The sequence below is a fragment of the Anthonomus grandis genome, chromosome 19 (genome assembly GCF_022605725.1).
Source record: "Anthonomus grandis grandis chromosome 19, icAntGran1.3, whole genome shotgun sequence".
Classification (NCBI taxonomy): Eukaryota; Metazoa; Arthropoda; class Insecta; order Coleoptera; family Curculionidae; genus Anthonomus; species Anthonomus grandis.
In genome coordinates, this window is record NC_065564.1 from 9,412,898 (window position 1) to 9,432,614 (window position 19,717).

A 19,717-nucleotide genomic window follows, 5' to 3' on the forward strand; every position below is an offset into this window, starting at 1 on the left:
GCCGGTGGTGATGCGATCAGGTGTTTTGCTCTTATATTTTGATAACAATGATTCAATTTGCGATTTTAAATTTTCTGGTAGGTCTGGTTGATTCATTTTAACATGATTAAAATGCTGTAGAGTTAATACTTTAGAAATGTCTGGTGGCTGATAGTATAACTCAATTCCATTACCACCCTTTTTAACAGATACAAAGGGTTGAAGGATAATATCTAAACCAATTAAAATATCGATGCCACTGGGAAAAACTCGATCGTCAATAACAACAAAATTAATGTCTAATGTTAACGTCGGCAAGACTGTAATAATATCACAAACACCAATAGCGTAAACAACTTGGTTACCGAATCCGACAAAGGCACGACCTTTGTCGGTTTTTTATCGTTCGGCATGATCACTGCGCCTAATGTTTTGACTATTGAATGTTTTATGATGAATACATCTGCGCCGCCATCAATACGATACGTGAATTCTGGAGCTTGATTCTTGCACAAGATGGTGGCTATGGGTGTTGTAACAAGCTGGCGTCATTTTTTGATTACTAATGCCTTCCGAGGTTTCCCATTTTTGTACCAGCAATTGGCTTCGGTGTGGCCCATTTTCTTGCAGTGGTCACACGTTAGCACGGAAACAGTTTTAAATTTGGATGCTGCAGGTCGTTCATTCTGCTTAAAGCCGGTACAGTTGTTTTATTGATGTCCATGTTGTCCACATTTAAAACACTTGCCCTTAAATTTTTCTGCTATCTGAGAGTGTCAATTTTTGGCTTCGCGTACAGGTGGTTCTCTTGCATAACGTTCAATTTTGCGAGAATTAGAAAGGCCTGCGATATTTGGTCGTTTTTCACGACGTGCATCAAACTATCCAAACAGCTGTAGAACCTCACGTTCGCAATTTGGTTTTTGGATGCGAATAGCAGCACGTGCTTCACTATGGCTCAAACCATATTCAATCATACTGAGAACGGTCTCCCATGGTAACTGATCGTTAAATCTGCGGATCACTCTCAGTTTCTGATTGCCATATTCGCACAACGACTCACATTCGTTGCTGCGAAGTGTTGCTGCCGTGTATGCACGAGCTCCAGGAGTTTCCTTATCAGGAAATGCTATTGTCAGGTCCTCGCAAAATTTTTGCCATGTTCTGCAAAATGGCCGCCAATAGCAATACTACGATAGCGATACCCACGATGACGCGAGGCATCTCCGGCTTTCGTTATCATTAATAAATCACTTACTTGCAGTTCTTCTTTTAACTTCGTACACTTGTCCAACCATTCTTTAATCGGGTAGGCACTTTTATCTGGATCAAAGTTTGAAACCCCAAATGACATATCGACGGCATGAGCCTGCGTGTTGGTGCGTCTGTTCGAAACACTGGGCGTCGACGTTGCCAACTTGGATTGACGCGCCAACTCAGCAAGTTGTTGCTAATGGGCAGCCATTAAACTAATTAGGGTCTCTTGCCATTGTACCTTGATACGTTTTCTTGGGGGTACAGAAGGACCTGCAGATGACTCCTCCTCGGAACTATCACATTCATTTTGCCGAAAGGACACAGATTCGCTGCCTTCCGCCATTTTATACTTCGCACCACACCTTAGTTTTTATTGTCTTTTATAATGTTCGATTTAACACTAAACTGTACACAGTAATTAATCCGTTCTTTTATCCCACTTCTGATGTAAACACTAGAAGGGTATTTGATATTTACACCCCAAATAAAAGTCACTATTCCCAAAAATCCAATTTATTAAGCCGACTACTTTACAGATGACGCAATTTTTATATGAACACGACCGAAGAATCTCTCATACTCCTTTTTACAGTCGCAGCAGCTTTTTCTTATGGCGGCATTTGACCTTAGCTCGGCTATACTGGTGACTTAACATTGTGGTGGTATAAACTGGGTGTTTTAAATTATCTGCTTACAAATATACATATATTATTTATGATATGTCATGCGTAAATGTGACATTGGGAGCTTATGACGTCATGCACTCACAGTGAATTACGTTTTAACTGACTAAATTTATATATTATATAGCGGCCTTAGACATTGTAAATTGTATCAATACTTCTTCACTTATATCGTTGTAATTATTTAAGCACAGCTTAACCTCGCGCCTGTATTTAATTCTAATTCGTTTATCAACAATTTCCCTTGTCTTTTTTTTAAATTAAGGCTAAAATATACAGCATAATATTTTGAACCAAGGTTTCTGTAATCCTATTACCTGCATACAGAGTGTGGCTGTCAACTAGGTTTGTATAGGTCAACTAAGGACTTCAATAGTTTTTTTAATGGTTATAATCTTAGAACATTGAAAGGCTAGAAGTAGCATGCCGTGGAACTATGGGCAGGTTTGTTTGCTTGCAACATCTCTGATGCAATGATGCCAAATGCTTATACAGAAATGGCAAAAATCACTTTATAATATCATAAAAATTTTCAGTTGTTTCCGAAGGCTCAAAACAATACTATTGCTCTCCTTTAATAAAATATCAAGCATTTTTTTAAAATAAATTTGATAAGATACTCTATATCGAAGTCAATATACGATAAATAAATGAAAATAAAGTACGAAGAAACGAGAAAACGGTAATGGCATCGCAACGCCGCTCGATCCCATTGTTTATGCCACCGATACAAGCACTCTCTACCAGTGACGTCCTCAACAAATATTTACCTGTTAAATTTTTATTAATTATTATAGAGTTTGAGTATAAGTAATATTACCATTTATGAGCTATTTATGTATTTTTTTAACGGACTTCGTTAGAGGAAGGTCCTAATAAAAGGCAGTATTTTTGTCAAAGCATTTTTATGGAAATTAAATATTTAATTAATATAATATTATAGATTTCTTAATAAATCATGTTTTGAGACATACATTTTTAACATTTTGCAAAATTTTATTGTTATTGTTATATTGAACAAAACTCAGTTTTACATCACTTACCTTATATCACATAATATATACTTCTATGGTGCTGACTTTTTCAAAGGGACAGTATTGCTTCAGCGGAAAGAGTTAAAACTACAGGGATGTTCAAATTGTGAAGAAGTTGCAGGTTCTTTATAGGTTATAATATTTTTATTATGAGTATTTAGCCTGTACAATGGTTTTGAGACATTTAACAGTGACCTATATAATACCTAATACCAATTATTATATCATATTAATTTATACTAAAAAACAAAGCTTACCTAAGAATAAAGACTATGTACAATAGATTAGATTTGATAGTTTATTAGTAGTAATATACAAACAAGTACTTTTACAAGTCAAATAAAATATGTAGTATGTTGGGCTTTTTCGAAAATCATGTTATTATTTCTTAAGTATTTTAATAATGACTTGAGACATCTAATTCAATTTCTTTGGCGCAAATTTATTTGTTGCAATCGTCGAATTTTAATTTTTTGTTCTTTTTTTTTCCGTAATTTGGTGACAAGTGATTTAGCTTTTGAAACGGTGGAATCATCAGTGCTTAGGTCCTCAGGATATCATTTTGATTTTACCCTGGAATAATATACATAAAAATATAGTATTACCAAAATTAAAAAGAAAAAATTTAAAAAATGTATTATGATAATCTAATTGATTAATAAAATGTATGTTATTATAAAGATCTTTGTAATATCATACATTTGATTAATTCCATTTAATTAAACAAATATAACACAATAAAATACTATATCACGTTTAAATAAGATATATAGAATAGGATGATACATGGCATAAAACTAGTAGTCTATTTTGAGTGTATTTTTACCTTTTCCTTGGCAGAGTCAGGGAATGTGTAGTAGTTAAACAAAAATGGCTTGGATGAGAAATAGTAATTGTTGACCTAGACCTAGACGGTAACAATTAATCTCAGATGCAGTTATTGTTGATGAATGATCAGATCTGTAATTATACAAAATTTGGTGTATCAGGAATATTAATCTATTTTAATTATCCATACTTGTGTATATTAGCTTTACTATTTGTACTATATAAAGGGTGTTCAAATAAGGACGCTCGAAAGTTAAAATGGAAAAAAAAGGAAAAAAATTTAAGTCAGCACTAAAAGTCTATATTGATCGTAAATAGCATTCGACGACATTATGTATGGAAGATTATATCGTTTAAATGGCCACCGCGACTGCGCTGTACAGCGTGCATTCGCATGGTCCAATTTTCGAGCACTTTTCTGCACATTTCAGCGTCTACCTGTCCGAGGACGCGAATGATGTTGGCCCTTAATGCTGCAATTGTTTCTGGCTTATCCGCATACACTTGAGACTTCACGTAGCCCCACAGGAAAAAGTCTAAAGGCGTTATATCGCACGATCTTGGTGGCCAGTGCACATCGCCGCCGCGCGAAATAATGAAACCGTTGAACTTTTCATGCAGTAAATCCAGCGTTGCGCGTGCGGTGTGGCACGTAGCGCCATCCTGCTGGAACCAGATGTCTGTTAGATCCATATCGTCCAGTTGAGGCCACAGGAAATCATTAATCATGGCGCGATACCGATCTCCATTGACCGTAAGCGCGTTGCCCATAGCGTCCTCAAAAAAATATGGACCGATTACGCCGCCAGCCCAGAAACCGCACTATACAGTCACTTTAGCAGGATGCATAGCAATTAAGCAAGTCACTTCAGGATTTTGGTCAGCCCATATACGGCAATTCTGTTTATTGACATAACCGTTCATCCAGAAATGCGCCTCGTCGCTGAAGATGATTTTTCGTGCAAATGCAGGGTCGACTTGCAACTGCTCTAGAGCCCATGCGGCAAATGTACGGCGCTGTCCATGGTCTTGCGGTTTCAATTCTTGCGTCAATTGAATTTTGTACGCGTGCAATTTCAAGTCTCGACGCATAATTGTCCATGTTGAGGTCTTTGGAAGGGCAAGCTCTTGTGCACGTCGCCGCAATGACTGATGCGGGTCTTGACGCACGCTCTCTCGCACAGCAGCAATATTCTCGATTGTTCTTACTGTTCGTTGCCGTACGGGTGTTGTTTGGTCTGCCACTGAGCCAGTTCTCTCAAATTTATTGAGCAGACGTCGAATAGTAAGACTAACTTAATAACCTCACAAAATTTGACAGCTGTATCCCCACCGGTTTGGGCGCGCGCGCCGTTCAAACATCGAGCGTCCCTATCTGAACACCCTTTACCATTTTGGAATCTAAAGAAGTTTTTGCACTCTTCAAGAAAACTACCCCTGCAGCTTTGAAGGGTAAATCACTTGGCAAATTAACTGAATTATCGGCTGCTGTGTTTTTAACCAGTGCATCAGAAATCCTAGTAAAAAAATATAAAATATAAAAATTTTACACACATACCTAATTTAATAAGTATTAGGTATAAATAAAGCTTATATGAGTAACACTAATACTTTTTGTGACGATTTTTTTATACTAGAAAAATATATTTCAAAAAAAATTACCTTTAAGGTAGAGCTGATTTTTTTAATAAAGTCTGGCTACTGATAATATTATCTTCCTTATATAAGAAATCACTTCTAAGGATGTGATCTGAACGAACAAATATGTTCTGTTTAATTGTGTTGATTTCCATTAATGAAATCCATTGTTCCCTTTGGGCATATATTAGGCAATCTATAATAAGTATTTGATATTTAATCAAAAAGCAAAAAAATTACAGTAATAAATTAGTATGTGGTGCCAATTACTATATACAGGGTGTCTCACGACGAATAGACGCGATCGATATTTCGGAAACTAATTTTTCAAAAATTTTGAAAATTTGGCAACATGGCACTGTCGAGGGGGGCTACACAACTAAAATATTTTGACAGTTGTGACGTTTCCGGTTATACCAGAAGTAGGTGTCAACTTCGTTATTTTAAATGGAACACCCTGTATATGTTTACTTTTTTGGCTTTTACGTGAAATTCTAAGTATATTTTGTGTATAATGTCCTATACCTAAGTGTAACCGTTTTTGACATATTTTTAATTTCATGTGAAAAACTATGTTTATAAGCCCTAACATAATTACCGATTACTCCCTTTTAGTAGCCTTTATTTATTGGTTAGTTTTGGTTTTATTTTAGAGGAAGGACCACTTTAAAAGACTATTTTAAAATTTGGCTAAAAAAAAGATACAGGGTGGTCAAAAACTAGCATTAAAAATTAAAATGAAAAAATCATTAAAAGTCATTTTTTTTAAATGGAAACCCCCTATTTTTATAATTTTTTCATAAAGATAATTAAAAATAAGGTTAACTTTGTATAAGGTTATCTAGTCCAAAAATCGATAGTTTCCGAAATATTGGCAGTTTAAATTTGGCCTAATATTAAAAGCCGTATAATAACACGGCTCAAGGATTGTTAATTAGCTGGGCATGACGGTTGTCATAGTAACCGCTAAAAGCGGCAGTAAGATAATGGATTATAACAGAAATGTACACTTTTTAATTAAATTACACTTTTACGAAGAAAACGCAAGCAACTAAATAGCAAGTAACTTATAAATTTAATGCCTATAATCCATTGTCTTACTGCCGCTTTTAGCGGTTACTATGACAACCGTCATGCCCAGCTAATTAACAATCCTTGAGCCGTGTTATTATACGGCTTTTAATATTAGGCCAAATTTAAACTGCCAATATTTCGGAAACTATCGATTTTTGGACTAGATAACCTTATACAAAGTTAACCTTATTTTTAATTATCTTTATGAAAAAATTATAAAAATAGGGGGTTTCCATTTAAAAAAATTGACTTTTAATGATTTTTTCATTTTAATTTTTAATGCTAGTTTTTGACCACCCTGTATCTTTTTTTTAGCCAAATTTTAAAATAGTCTTTTAAAGTGGTCCTTCCTCTAAAATAAAACCAAAACTAACCAATAAATAAAAGCTACTAAAAGGGAGTAATCGATAATTATGTTAGGGCTTATAAACATAGTTTTTCACATGAAATTAAAAATATGTCAAAAACGGTTACACTTAGGTATAGGACATTATACACAAAATATACTTAGAATTTCACGTAAAAGCCAAAAAAGTAAACATATACAGGGTGTTCCATTTAAAATAACGAAGTTGACACCTACTTCCGGTATAACCGGAAACGTCACAACTGTCAAAATATTTTAGTTGTGTAGCCCCCATCGACTGTGCCATGTTGCCAAATTTTCAAAATTTTTGAAAAATTAGTTTCCGAAATATCGATCGCGTCTATTCGTCGTGAGACACCCTGTATACACACAACCAAACTTATATGGAATCACCCAGTAATTTCGCAAAATGGAATTTATTTAAAAAAATAGTCATTGAGGATTAAAGGGCACTTTTTCAAAACCAAGTTTATTAAAAAAAATAATAAAACTGATTACAATTTTCACAATAATAGAACAAAAAACAAAAAGTGTAGATTTCTATAAAAATGATTTTTCTGAATATGACAATTTAACAAGAAAGTTAATTTAAAATTAAATGTTAATAATCAGTATTGCCACCTCTAGCATCGATGCAAGCACGAATTCGACGAGGCATGCTATTTATCAAATTGTCAATGTCTTCTTGGGGAACATTTGTCCATTCCTCTAAAACCGCTTGAATAAGTTGCTCAGTGTTACCAGGAGCATTCTGGCGAGCTCTGATCTTTCTTTTTATCTTATCCCATAAGTGCTCTATAGGATTAAGATCCGGTGAGCAAGAAGGCCACTCTAAAACGGCAATACCTTCCGTTTCTAAGAAACATTTTGCAACTCTGCTGGTATGTAGAGGGGCATTATCTTGCATAAATAAAAAAAAATTGCCTCGTCAGAGCCTAACTACAGGTTGCAATACCATATCTACATACCTTTGACCTGTTAGGGTTTGTCGAATTGGAATTAAAGGAGTTCTTTCACCAATCATAATTCCACCCCAAAACATTACAGTACCTCCTTTGTATTTCGGGATAGGTTTGGCAGCACGAAGTCTAGCTTGTCTCCCTCTACCTCTTAAAATGCGAATCCGCCGGTCATCGGATCGTAGTTCTATTCTGGTTTCATCCGAACATAAGACATTTTTCCAATTTTCAATATCCCAATTTTCATGCTCCAAACACCAATTTAAACGGTCAATTTTATGTTGCCTTGAAAGTTCTGGAACCCTTAACTGTCTTCTGCTAAATAATTCCCGAGCGCGAAGTCTTCTTCTAATAGTTTCGATAGAAACACTCACACCCGTAGCTTGTAAAACTTGCCTTTGAAGCTCTGGATGAGATGTTGTGGGATTTCTTCTTGCTATTTGAGCTAAAAAGCGATCCTGCCCTTCAGTAGTTGCTCTTTCACGACTTCTCCTTGGTCTGTTTTTTAAGGTTCCCAATTCCAGAAATCTTGAATATGTTTTTGAAACAACACCTTGTGTAACCCCCACCGTTCTAGCTATCTGCCTTTGTGACATGCCTTGTTCTGCCAGAGCAATAATTCTTTCCCTCTTCTTATAGCCCAACTTCCGATAAGAACTTCCGATAGCCCAATGTATGGCATTCTTGTTTAGTTTTCAAAAATAAATAAATTATAAATTTGATGCGACTTGCAAGTGAAACAGTAAAATCGACACTGCTAGGTAAAACATTATTATTTATTATTAATCTGCCTGTCCTTGAGAGTAAATACTTGTACTTTTTTATTGCTTCCAACAAAAAATATCTTACTAAAATATTTCGTATTAATACAAGGTGATTCCATATAAGTTTGGTTGTGTGTATTATTGTAAGTTGCAATATGGTAAAACAAAAAAAATTATCGACCAAATTTTAGGTAAAGACAAAATTAACTTTATACATAGATATCAATATCTAAATAAATTTCAAAATTCTTTAAAGGCAATAAAAATTAGTAATTTCATCTATTTACCTAATGTCTATATTAAAAAAACATTATTACTATATATAGATAGGTACATGGGTATTATGACTTCTTTCTGCCAAAACAACAAAAAAAACATAAAATCCTGTAATAAAACCAGGGACAAAATTCTAGTTTTATATTTTTTATAGCCTATTGATAGATGAATATGTTCAAAAAAATATTTAGATTTAAAAATATAAATATTTTGGTATTTTACGCACACTTTCACCACAGCATAAAGAAACGTTTCTTTATGCTGTGCTTTCACATTCAAGTTTTTATTAGGTTTATATCTATAAGATCCCCTATTCTACGTTTATGATGATGGTTACCTCATGATGTGATGTTATGAAAGTATCGGTACTTACTTGTGAGAGGATCGGCTTGAATTACCTTTTTATCATAATGCGGCACAAACGACACAAGTTTTTGCCATCCTAGCAATTTAAAAAAACACTAAAATGTGGCCTTTTTCCTTTTTAAACTAAAAATTAAAGAAAATACACGAATCCCCAAAATAAACAAAAAGCCGTTTGACAGATGACACTACGCGTATGGCTCAGGCGCTCAAGCTCCGGTGTTGTCGCTTCAAATTTTTTAGAAGCAGTTTTAGGGATAAGAATGTTAATAATTTTGTTTATTTTTTGCTTAAGGATATTATATTTATTGCTAAAATAGGTTAATTGTAGTATTTATACTTTTTATTTTAAATTTTCCTATAAAATACAACACAAATAAGTTAAATTAACGTTATAATGGTTGTTAAAATATAGCTAAAAATTTCCTCCGTTGGAAATTTGCGTCGACTTGACAACAGAGAATCGGCAAATATGTTTGTAAACAAAACACCCCTCTTGCCCCTGTGCACATGTTGGACTCAAACAAAGTTGTTTACTAATTCTAGCCTTTCAATGTTCTAAGGTTATAATTTTTTTCTCTTCTTTTTAAAAACATCAAGGTCTACTGACCAGCTGAATAGTATTGTGCAACTTGTGAGTTGATTGTTCATGCTTAAAGTTGGGACTCAGGGAAATAAGAGAATAGAATTGACTTCTTTCTGTTGGCATTATGGAGTTTAATTACGTGGCGTCCTCTCTCTATTAGTAACCCACCCTATCCGTACTGTAGCTGGGGCCACCATAATCTCGCCATTCTTCTTTATTCTCTTCCTGGCACATAAGGGTCAGTAACCTAGTGTTTTTTTATTGAATTTAATTTTAAAGTAAAGAGGGAATTCACTCCCGTAATAGGTTAATAATAGGGAACTGGATATATATTTATTATTTATGTTTTTTTTAACCTTACATCTTTTTTTTCTTAAACTTTTAATACCATAAACAACAATGGGCTATGTTTTTTTGCTTTTGAGATACAGGATGAAAATGAAGTTTCTTTTTGTTCTTGTTTCTCAGCCATTTTCTAGTTTATTATTATATTTTCTTTCTCATATCTAGTTAAATCAATCGTAGTTAAAATTTTAATAGCCTCTGAAATTACGCAGTATATAACCTACAAAAGGTTTTTTTTTCAGATAGAAAAGGACTTCCTGTAATAAAACCGATGAAAAAGAAGGCATTGAAGGATTTTCGAGCAGATGGAGGGAAAAATGTTCAAGTGATTTCGTCTATTTCAATGGATTTTTGGGAGGTAATGTACAACATGTTAATCTATTATTAGTTTTTCATTCTAAAATTAAATTTAATAATTAAATGAAAGCGTATTCGAACAGACGCACAGTGCCGCGACCCTACTCCAAATAATAATTTTGAAATCGCAAGATACTATATAAAAGCAAAATCCTCAATAAATATAGTTTATTTATAATTCAGTATTCAAAATGCGCGGAAAAAATTGTCGATTTTTTCATTTTTGTCTATGTTTCGCAGCACTGTGGGACGGTCAGAACATCTAATTTTACATTTCTAATAATGACTGGCATGTACTAAGCATCAGATCACTAATCTAGATTCTTAAAAATCTTTTTCAGAAATTTAAAAAACCTGGACTTTTACAGCAGAGGAAGTCGAAGCAGTAGTGGTATTAAAGTATGAAATATTGCGTATTTCGGATGCATAGGGGAGAGTGTTCCACAATCAGACACAAAATAGATTTTGCTAAGTATTGACCTTGTTTATTGAACCAACCTGTTTATTGGTCTGTGGAAACCAATTTCGTTGTCGTGACTTGTTCGATTTTAATAATTTGAAGGACCACTACTTTAAACATTTATTTATTAAAGTAGAAATGTAAATCAGTTCCATATGTATTATTTAAACTAATTATTACAACTTATAAGAAAAACGTAAAACAAACGATTATAATTCATGCCACTGTTACGTAACGTGCAGAGACGCTACTTTCGCGTCGGCGTGTTAAAGAGGAGTCTGATCCCCTTCCTTTCTTGCACGGAGCCGTCGATATAAGCTGCCCAGGTATACGCGGTTGCCAAGAGGTGCATAATGTTTTCGATAATCATATAGGCCTCAACACAACCAAAATATGATTATCACTAAAATAATATTAAATAAGGCATGGTTGAACACAATAAAACACAAGTAATTTAACTTCAATATCGATTATATTTCTTTTACCGTAATTTTAAGCTTTATACGTGAGAGCTTATTAAGAACTAACTAAAAACAGTGTTGTTGGCAATATATATTTTTATATACACAAAGAGCGGCATGACTGCTTCATACACAAAAACTCTTATTCAGCTAGATTAGAAGGCCAGTCATTAAGGAAATCGTTTTCTAAACAATCTTTTATAAACATACACGAATATGCTTTTTGCTTATTAACCAACACACCCCCTCAAAAAGATATGAGTTTAGATCTTTTAAAATTTACGGCTTACGGGGAGTAACAATGATCCAACATTTGTTGCATGGGTTAGGGAAAACCCCACAAAAACCTAACCAGATCATAAGCGGTTTAAATTAGTATTTAACATACATTTTAATTATTTGCAATTTACAATTTTACAATTTTAACCATTCTTAAAAAAATATTTTATTAAACCTTTTAAGGCTTCTTATTTCTCTTGAAGACCCATTTTTTCTCTTATGTCCTTGTATTGTTATGGTGGCAAGGACTTTGTCAATAGGTCAGCTTCTTGTTCACCTGTAGGCAAATATTTCAAACAGATAATCTTGTTTTCAATTTGTTCACGAGTAAAATGGTATTTAATGTCGATATGTTTAGAACGTTTATGATTGACAGGATTATTTGCCATTGCTATGCAACTTTGATTGTCTTCATATAAAACTATTGGTTTAAACATATTGCCATTGATACTCATCAATAAAGACCTAAGCCATAAAATTTCTTTTATTGCCTCAAATACCGCCATGTATTTGTATTGATGATGTAGCAACTGAATTTTGTCGCCGTGTAATTCAAGTTATTGTATAATTCTCAAATAACTTAAATAGACAACCTGTTGTACTTCGGCGATCAATTTCATTATTTGCCCAATCGGCATCAACATAGCCTGTTAATACATGGTGATAGTTTTCAATGCGTTTGTATACCAATTTTATATTTAATGTTCCTTTAACATATCGCAACACTTGCTTTAAACATAACCATAGTTCTTTATTTCCTTTTGTCTGATATCTACTTAATAGATTTACGGCAGTACATAAATCTGGACATGTACAAAGCATTGCGTACATTAAACAGCCAATTAAATTTTTAGAGGGTGCATCAAAACTATCTTTTGAATTTGATGCTGTATAGTTTAATTTTACAGGCAATGGGGTGCTGACGGGGTTGCATTTACTCATGTTAAATTTTTGCAAAACAGATTTTAAATATACAGTTTGATCTAAAGAAACTTCAGAATTTGACCTATTTATTCTTATTCCTAAGAAATAATTCATTTCTTTTAGATCAACCATATCAAACCGCTTCATCAAAAATTCTTTAAAGCTATTCATTGTTTTTATATTCTTTGTTGCAATTACCAAATCATCGACATATAAAATGATATAAATATTTTTATTTACATCACCTCTGTCCAAAAAATATAAACAATGATCTGCTGAGGAATTTACAAATCCCTTTTCTATCAATACATTATTAAAACATTCATACCAGCACCGGGCTGATTGCTTCAAACCATACAACGATTTATTTAATTTACAAACTAAATCATTTGTCGGGACTACAGCACCGTCAGGGACCCTCATAAAAATGTTTTCTTTTAAAATCCCATTAAGAAAGGCCGTCTTCACATCCATTTGATGTGTCAACAGTTCATATTGGTTTGCTAACGCAAGAATACACCGGAATGTACTGATACGCGCAACCAGCGCAAACGTTTCATTATAATCCAGAGATTTTCTTTGGCTAAAACCGCGCGCTACTAAGCGAGCTTTATACTTGACCCAATTTCCGTTACTATCGCCTTTTATTGTAAACACCCATTTACAGTCGACGATATTTACATTATTTGGCTTTTGTACAAACGTCCACGTTTTATTCTGTTCTAAGGATTTTAATTCGTCTTTAATTGCTTTTTCCCATTTAACCCTATTTGGATTATTAGCTACGTCTTGATAACATTGAGGAATTTCATTTTCAGATATTTTATTCAAACCTGTTAAGCAATTATACATTTCAAAGTTATCCTCTTTATAAGAAATTATTGGTTTAGCTTTTAACCTTTAACTTCTCATTTCCTGTGAATTATTTAATGTCCCCGGATGATAATAATTATTATCATCTGAGGTACATGGACTTTCATTACCACTATTTGAGCTCATACTTATTTGTTCAGGGACATCCTTTAAACTTGAAGATGTTTGACCTTGAGTGCAATTTTCAGGGACACTTCTACTGAGTGTTTGTTTGCACTTCTTACTGTCCATTTCACCAGGAATAAAATTATTTACAGAGTTATTTTCATCAACACCTCCTGTTGATAATTTATTATTTGTACCTTTTTGGTATATTATTTACCTCTGTATTTACGTCACTATCAATTTCGCTACCAATTTTTACTAATTCATCAAGTTCTAATCTTGATGTTTTATATGAAATTTCATCAAAAATTACATCACGCGCAATAATGAATTTTTTCCCGATTTTACATCAAAAATCTTATATCCACTTAGCGCATAACCCACAAAAATACCCTTAAACGATTTACTATCGAATTTAGTTTTTCTTGTTTTATTATGCACATATGCGGTGCAGCCAAATATTTTTAAGTTACCTACTTTTGACTTTCTACTATGCCACATTTCATACGGAGTTTTGTCTAAATTTATTGCTTTTGTTGGAGACCTGTTTACTAAATAGGTTGCAGTTAAGATTGCTTCGCCCCAGAAGCGTTTGTCTAGACCTGCACTATGTATCAACGCACGTGCTTTTTCGGTTAAAGTACGATTCATTCGCTCCGCCACAGCATTTTGTTGCGGAGTGTATGGCACCGTAAGATGATATGTTATTCCGTTTTGTTTACAGAAATCTTTCATTTCGCCCGATAAGTACTCCCGACCGTTGTCACAATATAAATTTACTAATTTTGTATTTAAGGTGGGCTTCCCCTTTTAGAACGTAATCTTTAAAACAAATAAAGACTTCTGATTTATTTGACATCAGGTATGTTATCGTATAATGAGTATACTCATCAATAAAAGTTACAAAATAGTTTTTATTGTCTATTGTCGAAGGAGTTATTTTCCCACATACGTCAGAATGCACTATAAATAACGGTCTTTGTATGTACTTTTTATCTTTAATTTTTTTAAAGGGCAGACGTGTTTGTTTTCCGCTGATACACGCTTCACATAATGAGTTAACAGAATTTCTTTTAAGCAATTATTATCACTAGCTAGTCCTTTTACTTTAAATTGAGAGAACTTTTCCTTACTTATGTGACCTAATCGCTCATGCCATATTTTATTTTTGTTACAAATAATTTCAGCCACGTGACCTACAGCCCGTGCTGTCTTATACGCATTTTTTATTAATAACTCTATAATATACAAGTTATTTATGCGCTTACCTTTTATCATTGTTGTTTCGGCTCGTTTGATCTCTACACCTCCAGTCCCGCCTCTTGGATGCGCCTCACTGATATAAGGTTGACAGGCACACTGCTGCTGTAGAGGACATCGACCAATTCACCACTATAGCCAAGGCTTGTCGTTACATTTAGAGCGCCAATATGTGTCGCTTCTATAATGGTATCCTTTTTCGCAACACTTATACGAATTGGCTCCAATAGTTCTTTATATGTAGTAAACAACTCCATATTATTGATAATACAGGGTGTCCATTTATAAACTGACACATTTTAACTGCTTATAAGTCGAAAACGAAAAATGACAACAATGTGCGGTTTTCACAGAACTTCATCAATATTTTTAAAGTTTTTTTTGACAGTGTTGCCAAGTTTCAAAATTTACCTGAAATAGGAGGAAAAAAACTGATGATTTTCAAAGGACGATTTCTCAAAAATTTTAAATGTAACACCCTGTACTTTTTAATTTCACATGAAAGCCTGTTAAATCCCCTTTCTGAAAATGTATAAATTTTCTTAAATTCATTATTTTTTTTTACAAATCCAATTTTAGTAAATGACACCTTTTTGAAAATTTTCCTACAATAAATACCTATTAAATAACATTCTCGGTATCAAGTGACAACAATAACAATTGTAGCTTGTCAAGGAGGCTGTGAGTTGCACAATTTGTTTTGTGGGCTTTAACTACTGTCAAATCTTTTTAACATCATTCCTTGGGCAGTCCCAATAATTTGATTTCTATATGTATTTTTCCTTTTTTAAAGATTTTGAAAGATTTAAATATGTTTACCACCTGGGAAAAGGCACGTTGCGTGTTATTATTTAGTGAATGCAAATCAGTTACGTAGACGAGAAGAAGATTTAGGCTGATTTTTAAAAGGGCTCCACCTTCACGCAATTCTATACTTCATTGGGTACGCCAATTTTCCCAGGACGGAACAGTTAAAAGAAAAGCCTACGAGAACAAACTTACTATAGATAGACTACTTAGAACAAACCTAAATGCACAAGATAATCAGTTGGATGATATTTTGCTGGTAAAAGAAGTGTTGTCCTTAAACAATAACCAAATATCTATTAGGAAGATAGGTCAAACGACAAATTTGTCAAAAAGTAAAGCACATAAAATTCTAAAAATAATTAAGTTTAAGCCCTACAAAATTCAAACTTTCAAAAAAATAGAAAATCGCGCGCTTGAAAAAAGATATTTAATGTCCGAAACACTACTGGATCTTTTTAGAAATGAGCCGGATACCAATTTAATAATGTCTGATGAGGCAACATTTCACATCAGTGGTCGAGTAAATAAGCATAACTGCCGAATTTGGGGAGATGAAAATCCTCGAGTATATAACGAATTTGAAAGAGATTCTCCTAAGCTGAACGTTTGGTGTGCAGTACCGAAATCTAAAATTTATGGGCCATTTTTTTTTCAAGAAGCAACAGTGAATGGAAACAATTACACCGATATGTTCAGCAGGATGGAATTTTAGACACGGTCTACTTCCAGCAAGACGCTGCACCACCACACTTCTCCAGGGACGCAAGGGATTTCTTAGATATTACTTTTGGAAACAGATGGATAGGGCGAGCAGGTCCAATCGAGTGGGCACCTTATTTTCCCGATCTAACCATTCCAGATTTTTTTATATGGGGATATGTAAAAGAATGTTGCTACAATCCAACCCCAAGAAATTTGGATGAACTGCGCAACAACATAGTAAACGTTTTCAACCAAATTACACCGCGAATGCTACAAAACGCTTTCGGCAACTTATTTCTCCGTCTACATTTGTGTTCCGAGCAAAATGGGGGTCATATTCAGCAGCTAATTTATTAGTTATAAATTATAATTAATTTCTTCAATTGTTTGTTGTTAAAATTGTTGTAAATAGTTGTAATTTAATACATAGAATAAATACTTTTTATAGACATGGAAATAGCGCAAATTATTTAATTATGATCATGCTAAAGTGATACATAGGAAAATGTTCATCAATCACCGAATATGTATTCTAGGAAAAATTTCAAAAAGGTGTCATTTACTAAAAGTGGCTCTGTAAAAAAATAATAATAAATTTTAGACAATATATACATTTTCAGAAAGAGGATTTAACAGACTTTCATGTCAAATTAAAAAGTACAGGGTGTTACATTTAAAATTTTTGAGAAATCGGCCTTTGAAAATCATTAATTTTTTTTCTCCTATTTCAGGTAAATTTTGAAACTTGGCAACACAGTCAAAAAAAACTTTAAAAATATTGATGAAGTTCTGTGAAAACCGCACATTGTTGTCATTTTTCGTTCTCGACTTATAAGCAGTTAAAATGTGTCAGTTTATAAATGGACACCCGGTATGTTCTGTCGCACCAGAATCTAATACAAAACGCCCTGATTGTTTTGTATTGGAGCTATTACACATCATAAATGCAAATGATTCATTTATAACAGCTGTTGATACACTGGCTTCCTGATTTCCCTGATTATTTCTTTTCTTAAACTTATTATCCCGATACATTTTTATACTTTGTTTATGAAAATAGCAATCTCGCTTCAAATGATTTTTCCTGTCACAATGAAGACATTTTTGCACTTGTTTATTTTTAAATGATTTTCTTGTATAAAATGTATCTTTCTTCTTCCATTTGTCATTTTTTGTTGAAGCTCTAAAATGAAGCGCTTTAATGCTGGTGTCAGCATTTTCCCGTATTAAATACTCCTCATGCTCCATTAGCATACCTTTTACAAATTCTAATGTCAGTCTATCGTCAGTCATTGTTTTAATTGCAGCTTTTACAGGTGCATAAGTTGAGGGTAATGAGTTGAGCATGTACCAAACTTTAGTAGTTTCGCTCACCTCCATGCCACAGGCAGTTAAATCACGCACCATTTCTTCTATCTTGATCATGTGCTTTTTATGGGAGTTCCTGGTTTAAGCTTGCAATTAAATAAACGATCCTGTACACATAACTGGGTTGACACTTTTTTGCAAGCATATAAGGAATCGAATTTTTCCAGAATTTCCCTAGCTATTGCACGGCCTAGGGGTAATTGAGAAAGTATGATGTCTTTAGCGTACCCCTTGCAAAACGTTCCCATTTTACCCACTCATCAGTTAGTGGTATTGGTGGTTCTTCACTAAGCACTTTACTTGCACCTTCTTGTTCTATTATTTCACTAAGCCTAAATTTCCACATTAAACAATTTTAAATTACGTTTGGTTACACTAGCCATTGTTTTATTTTATTGTTTTTATTTGCACCAAGATACACAATCACTCGCGATCACTTATGTGTCTGGGCCCATAACCTATTAAATAAGGTATGGTTGAACACAATAAAACACAAGTTCTTCTAAACACACTTCAACATCGATTATATTTCTTTTACCGTATTTCTAAGCTTTATACGTGAGAGCCTATTAAGAACTAACTAAAAACAGTGTTGTTGGCAATATATATTTTTATATACACAAAGAGCGGCATGACTGCTTCATACACAAAAACTCTTATTCAGCTAGATTAGAAGGCCAGTCATTTAGGAAATCGTTTTCTAAACAATCTTTTATAAACATACACGAATATGCTTTTTGCTTATTAACCAACAAATAAATTAAGGCTAAACATAAGTTTTTATGGTAGAACAAACATCATAAACCAAAAACTAATTTAAAAAAAGTTTGTTTAACAAAGGAAGGACAGTTGTCTGTTAGTGGAACACACATGTTCCACATCCAGACACTGCATGTTCCACAATAAGACAAAAGGTAATAATGTTTTAACGAACTTCTAAACCTGAAAAATTTACTTCAAACTTCAAATAAGATTGTTGCCGCTTTGTTGTTCCCACATGTGCTGTTATTATACTTAACGATCTTTCTCAAAAATTTGACCTCGCATTCCTTATCTTTTTTACAGAACACTTCAGCTATGTAATAAATTTTTTTCTTTTTGTCCATAAATTCTATCAAAATAAAATCGCCAACTTCTGGCTCTTTATTAAGCTTATCTGGAAGTGGTGGTGGATCGATTTCTCCTACAAAATCAATATCATCATCGGAACTTTCGGTTACAAGCATCACCGCGTCTTCATTTTCTTCGTCTGTTGAGTCTTCATCGATTACTTTTCTTTGCACAACCTTATTCTTCTTAACAGTTTTTTTCTTTCTCGCTCCATTTGTTTAGCTTCTAGGGCGATCTTTTCTGGAGTGTCTGTGGCGATAATACCTTTAGCTTTTTCTCTGTTCTTTCTCTGATTTTTTCGTTCTTCAGCTTTTGGGTATCCTTTAAATTGTTGTGGACTTACGAAAGTTTCTTTGTGATTTTGTGTAGGGTTGTGTTTAAAACTACGGAGTCTGACATTATATTTTCTTTAAATGCATTTTGATGTTGGTAGTTGATTTGGATCCATAAGTCGTTGAGCTTCTTCATTGTTTTGATCCACATTCCTATCATTTACGCTGCTAATTGCAAAGTCGTCATCTGTAAATATGAATTTATCGAAGGGATAAATCCCAGTTTTTCGAAATCCGGATTTGATATTAGCGGGAGTCATCGATTTTTCAAATGCATAAGCAACACAGGCAGCGATATCAAAAATAGAAACAGGTATACCAGGGTGCTCTAAAAGCCATGTTTGTAACGCAGTATTGTAGTATGATTTAAACGAAAAAAACACCGAGATATCTAATATTAAAAAACGTGATTCTAGGAACTGAGATAATAATACACGAGATGTTCACCTAAGCGTAAATCAGCAACGACTGACTAACCAGTGTTGCCACCCTCGACCCTAACGAATTCGGTAAAAGGCTTCGT

General features: G+C 33.7%; 2 protein-coding genes across 14 annotated transcripts in view; both read left to right on the forward strand.

Moving 5' to 3' along the window:
* Window positions 1–11,119, forward strand: part of LOC126747539 (non-structural maintenance of chromosomes element 4 homolog A) — an 80,889-nt gene extending 69,770 nt beyond the window's left edge. The window contains exons 3-4 of one of the 2 annotated variants that reach the window (XR_007664227.1): window positions 10,396–10,511; window positions 10,852–10,868. Coding sequence is in view for 1 of the 2 variants with exons in the window: in XM_050456261.1 (XP_050312218.1) it covers window positions 10,396–10,511; window positions 10,852–10,899 (164 nt within the window). In the remaining variant the exon portion in view is untranslated. Of the gene's footprint in view, window positions 1–10,395; window positions 10,512–10,851 lie in introns of both variants that reach the window. The other variant, XM_050456261.1, reaches the window with a different exon arrangement.
* LOC126747529 (heat shock protein 70 A1-like) overlaps window positions 1–19,717 on the forward strand; it is a 402,096-nt gene that overhangs the window by 146,583 nt on the left and 235,796 nt on the right. The gene's annotated exons all lie outside the window — the stretch shown is intronic.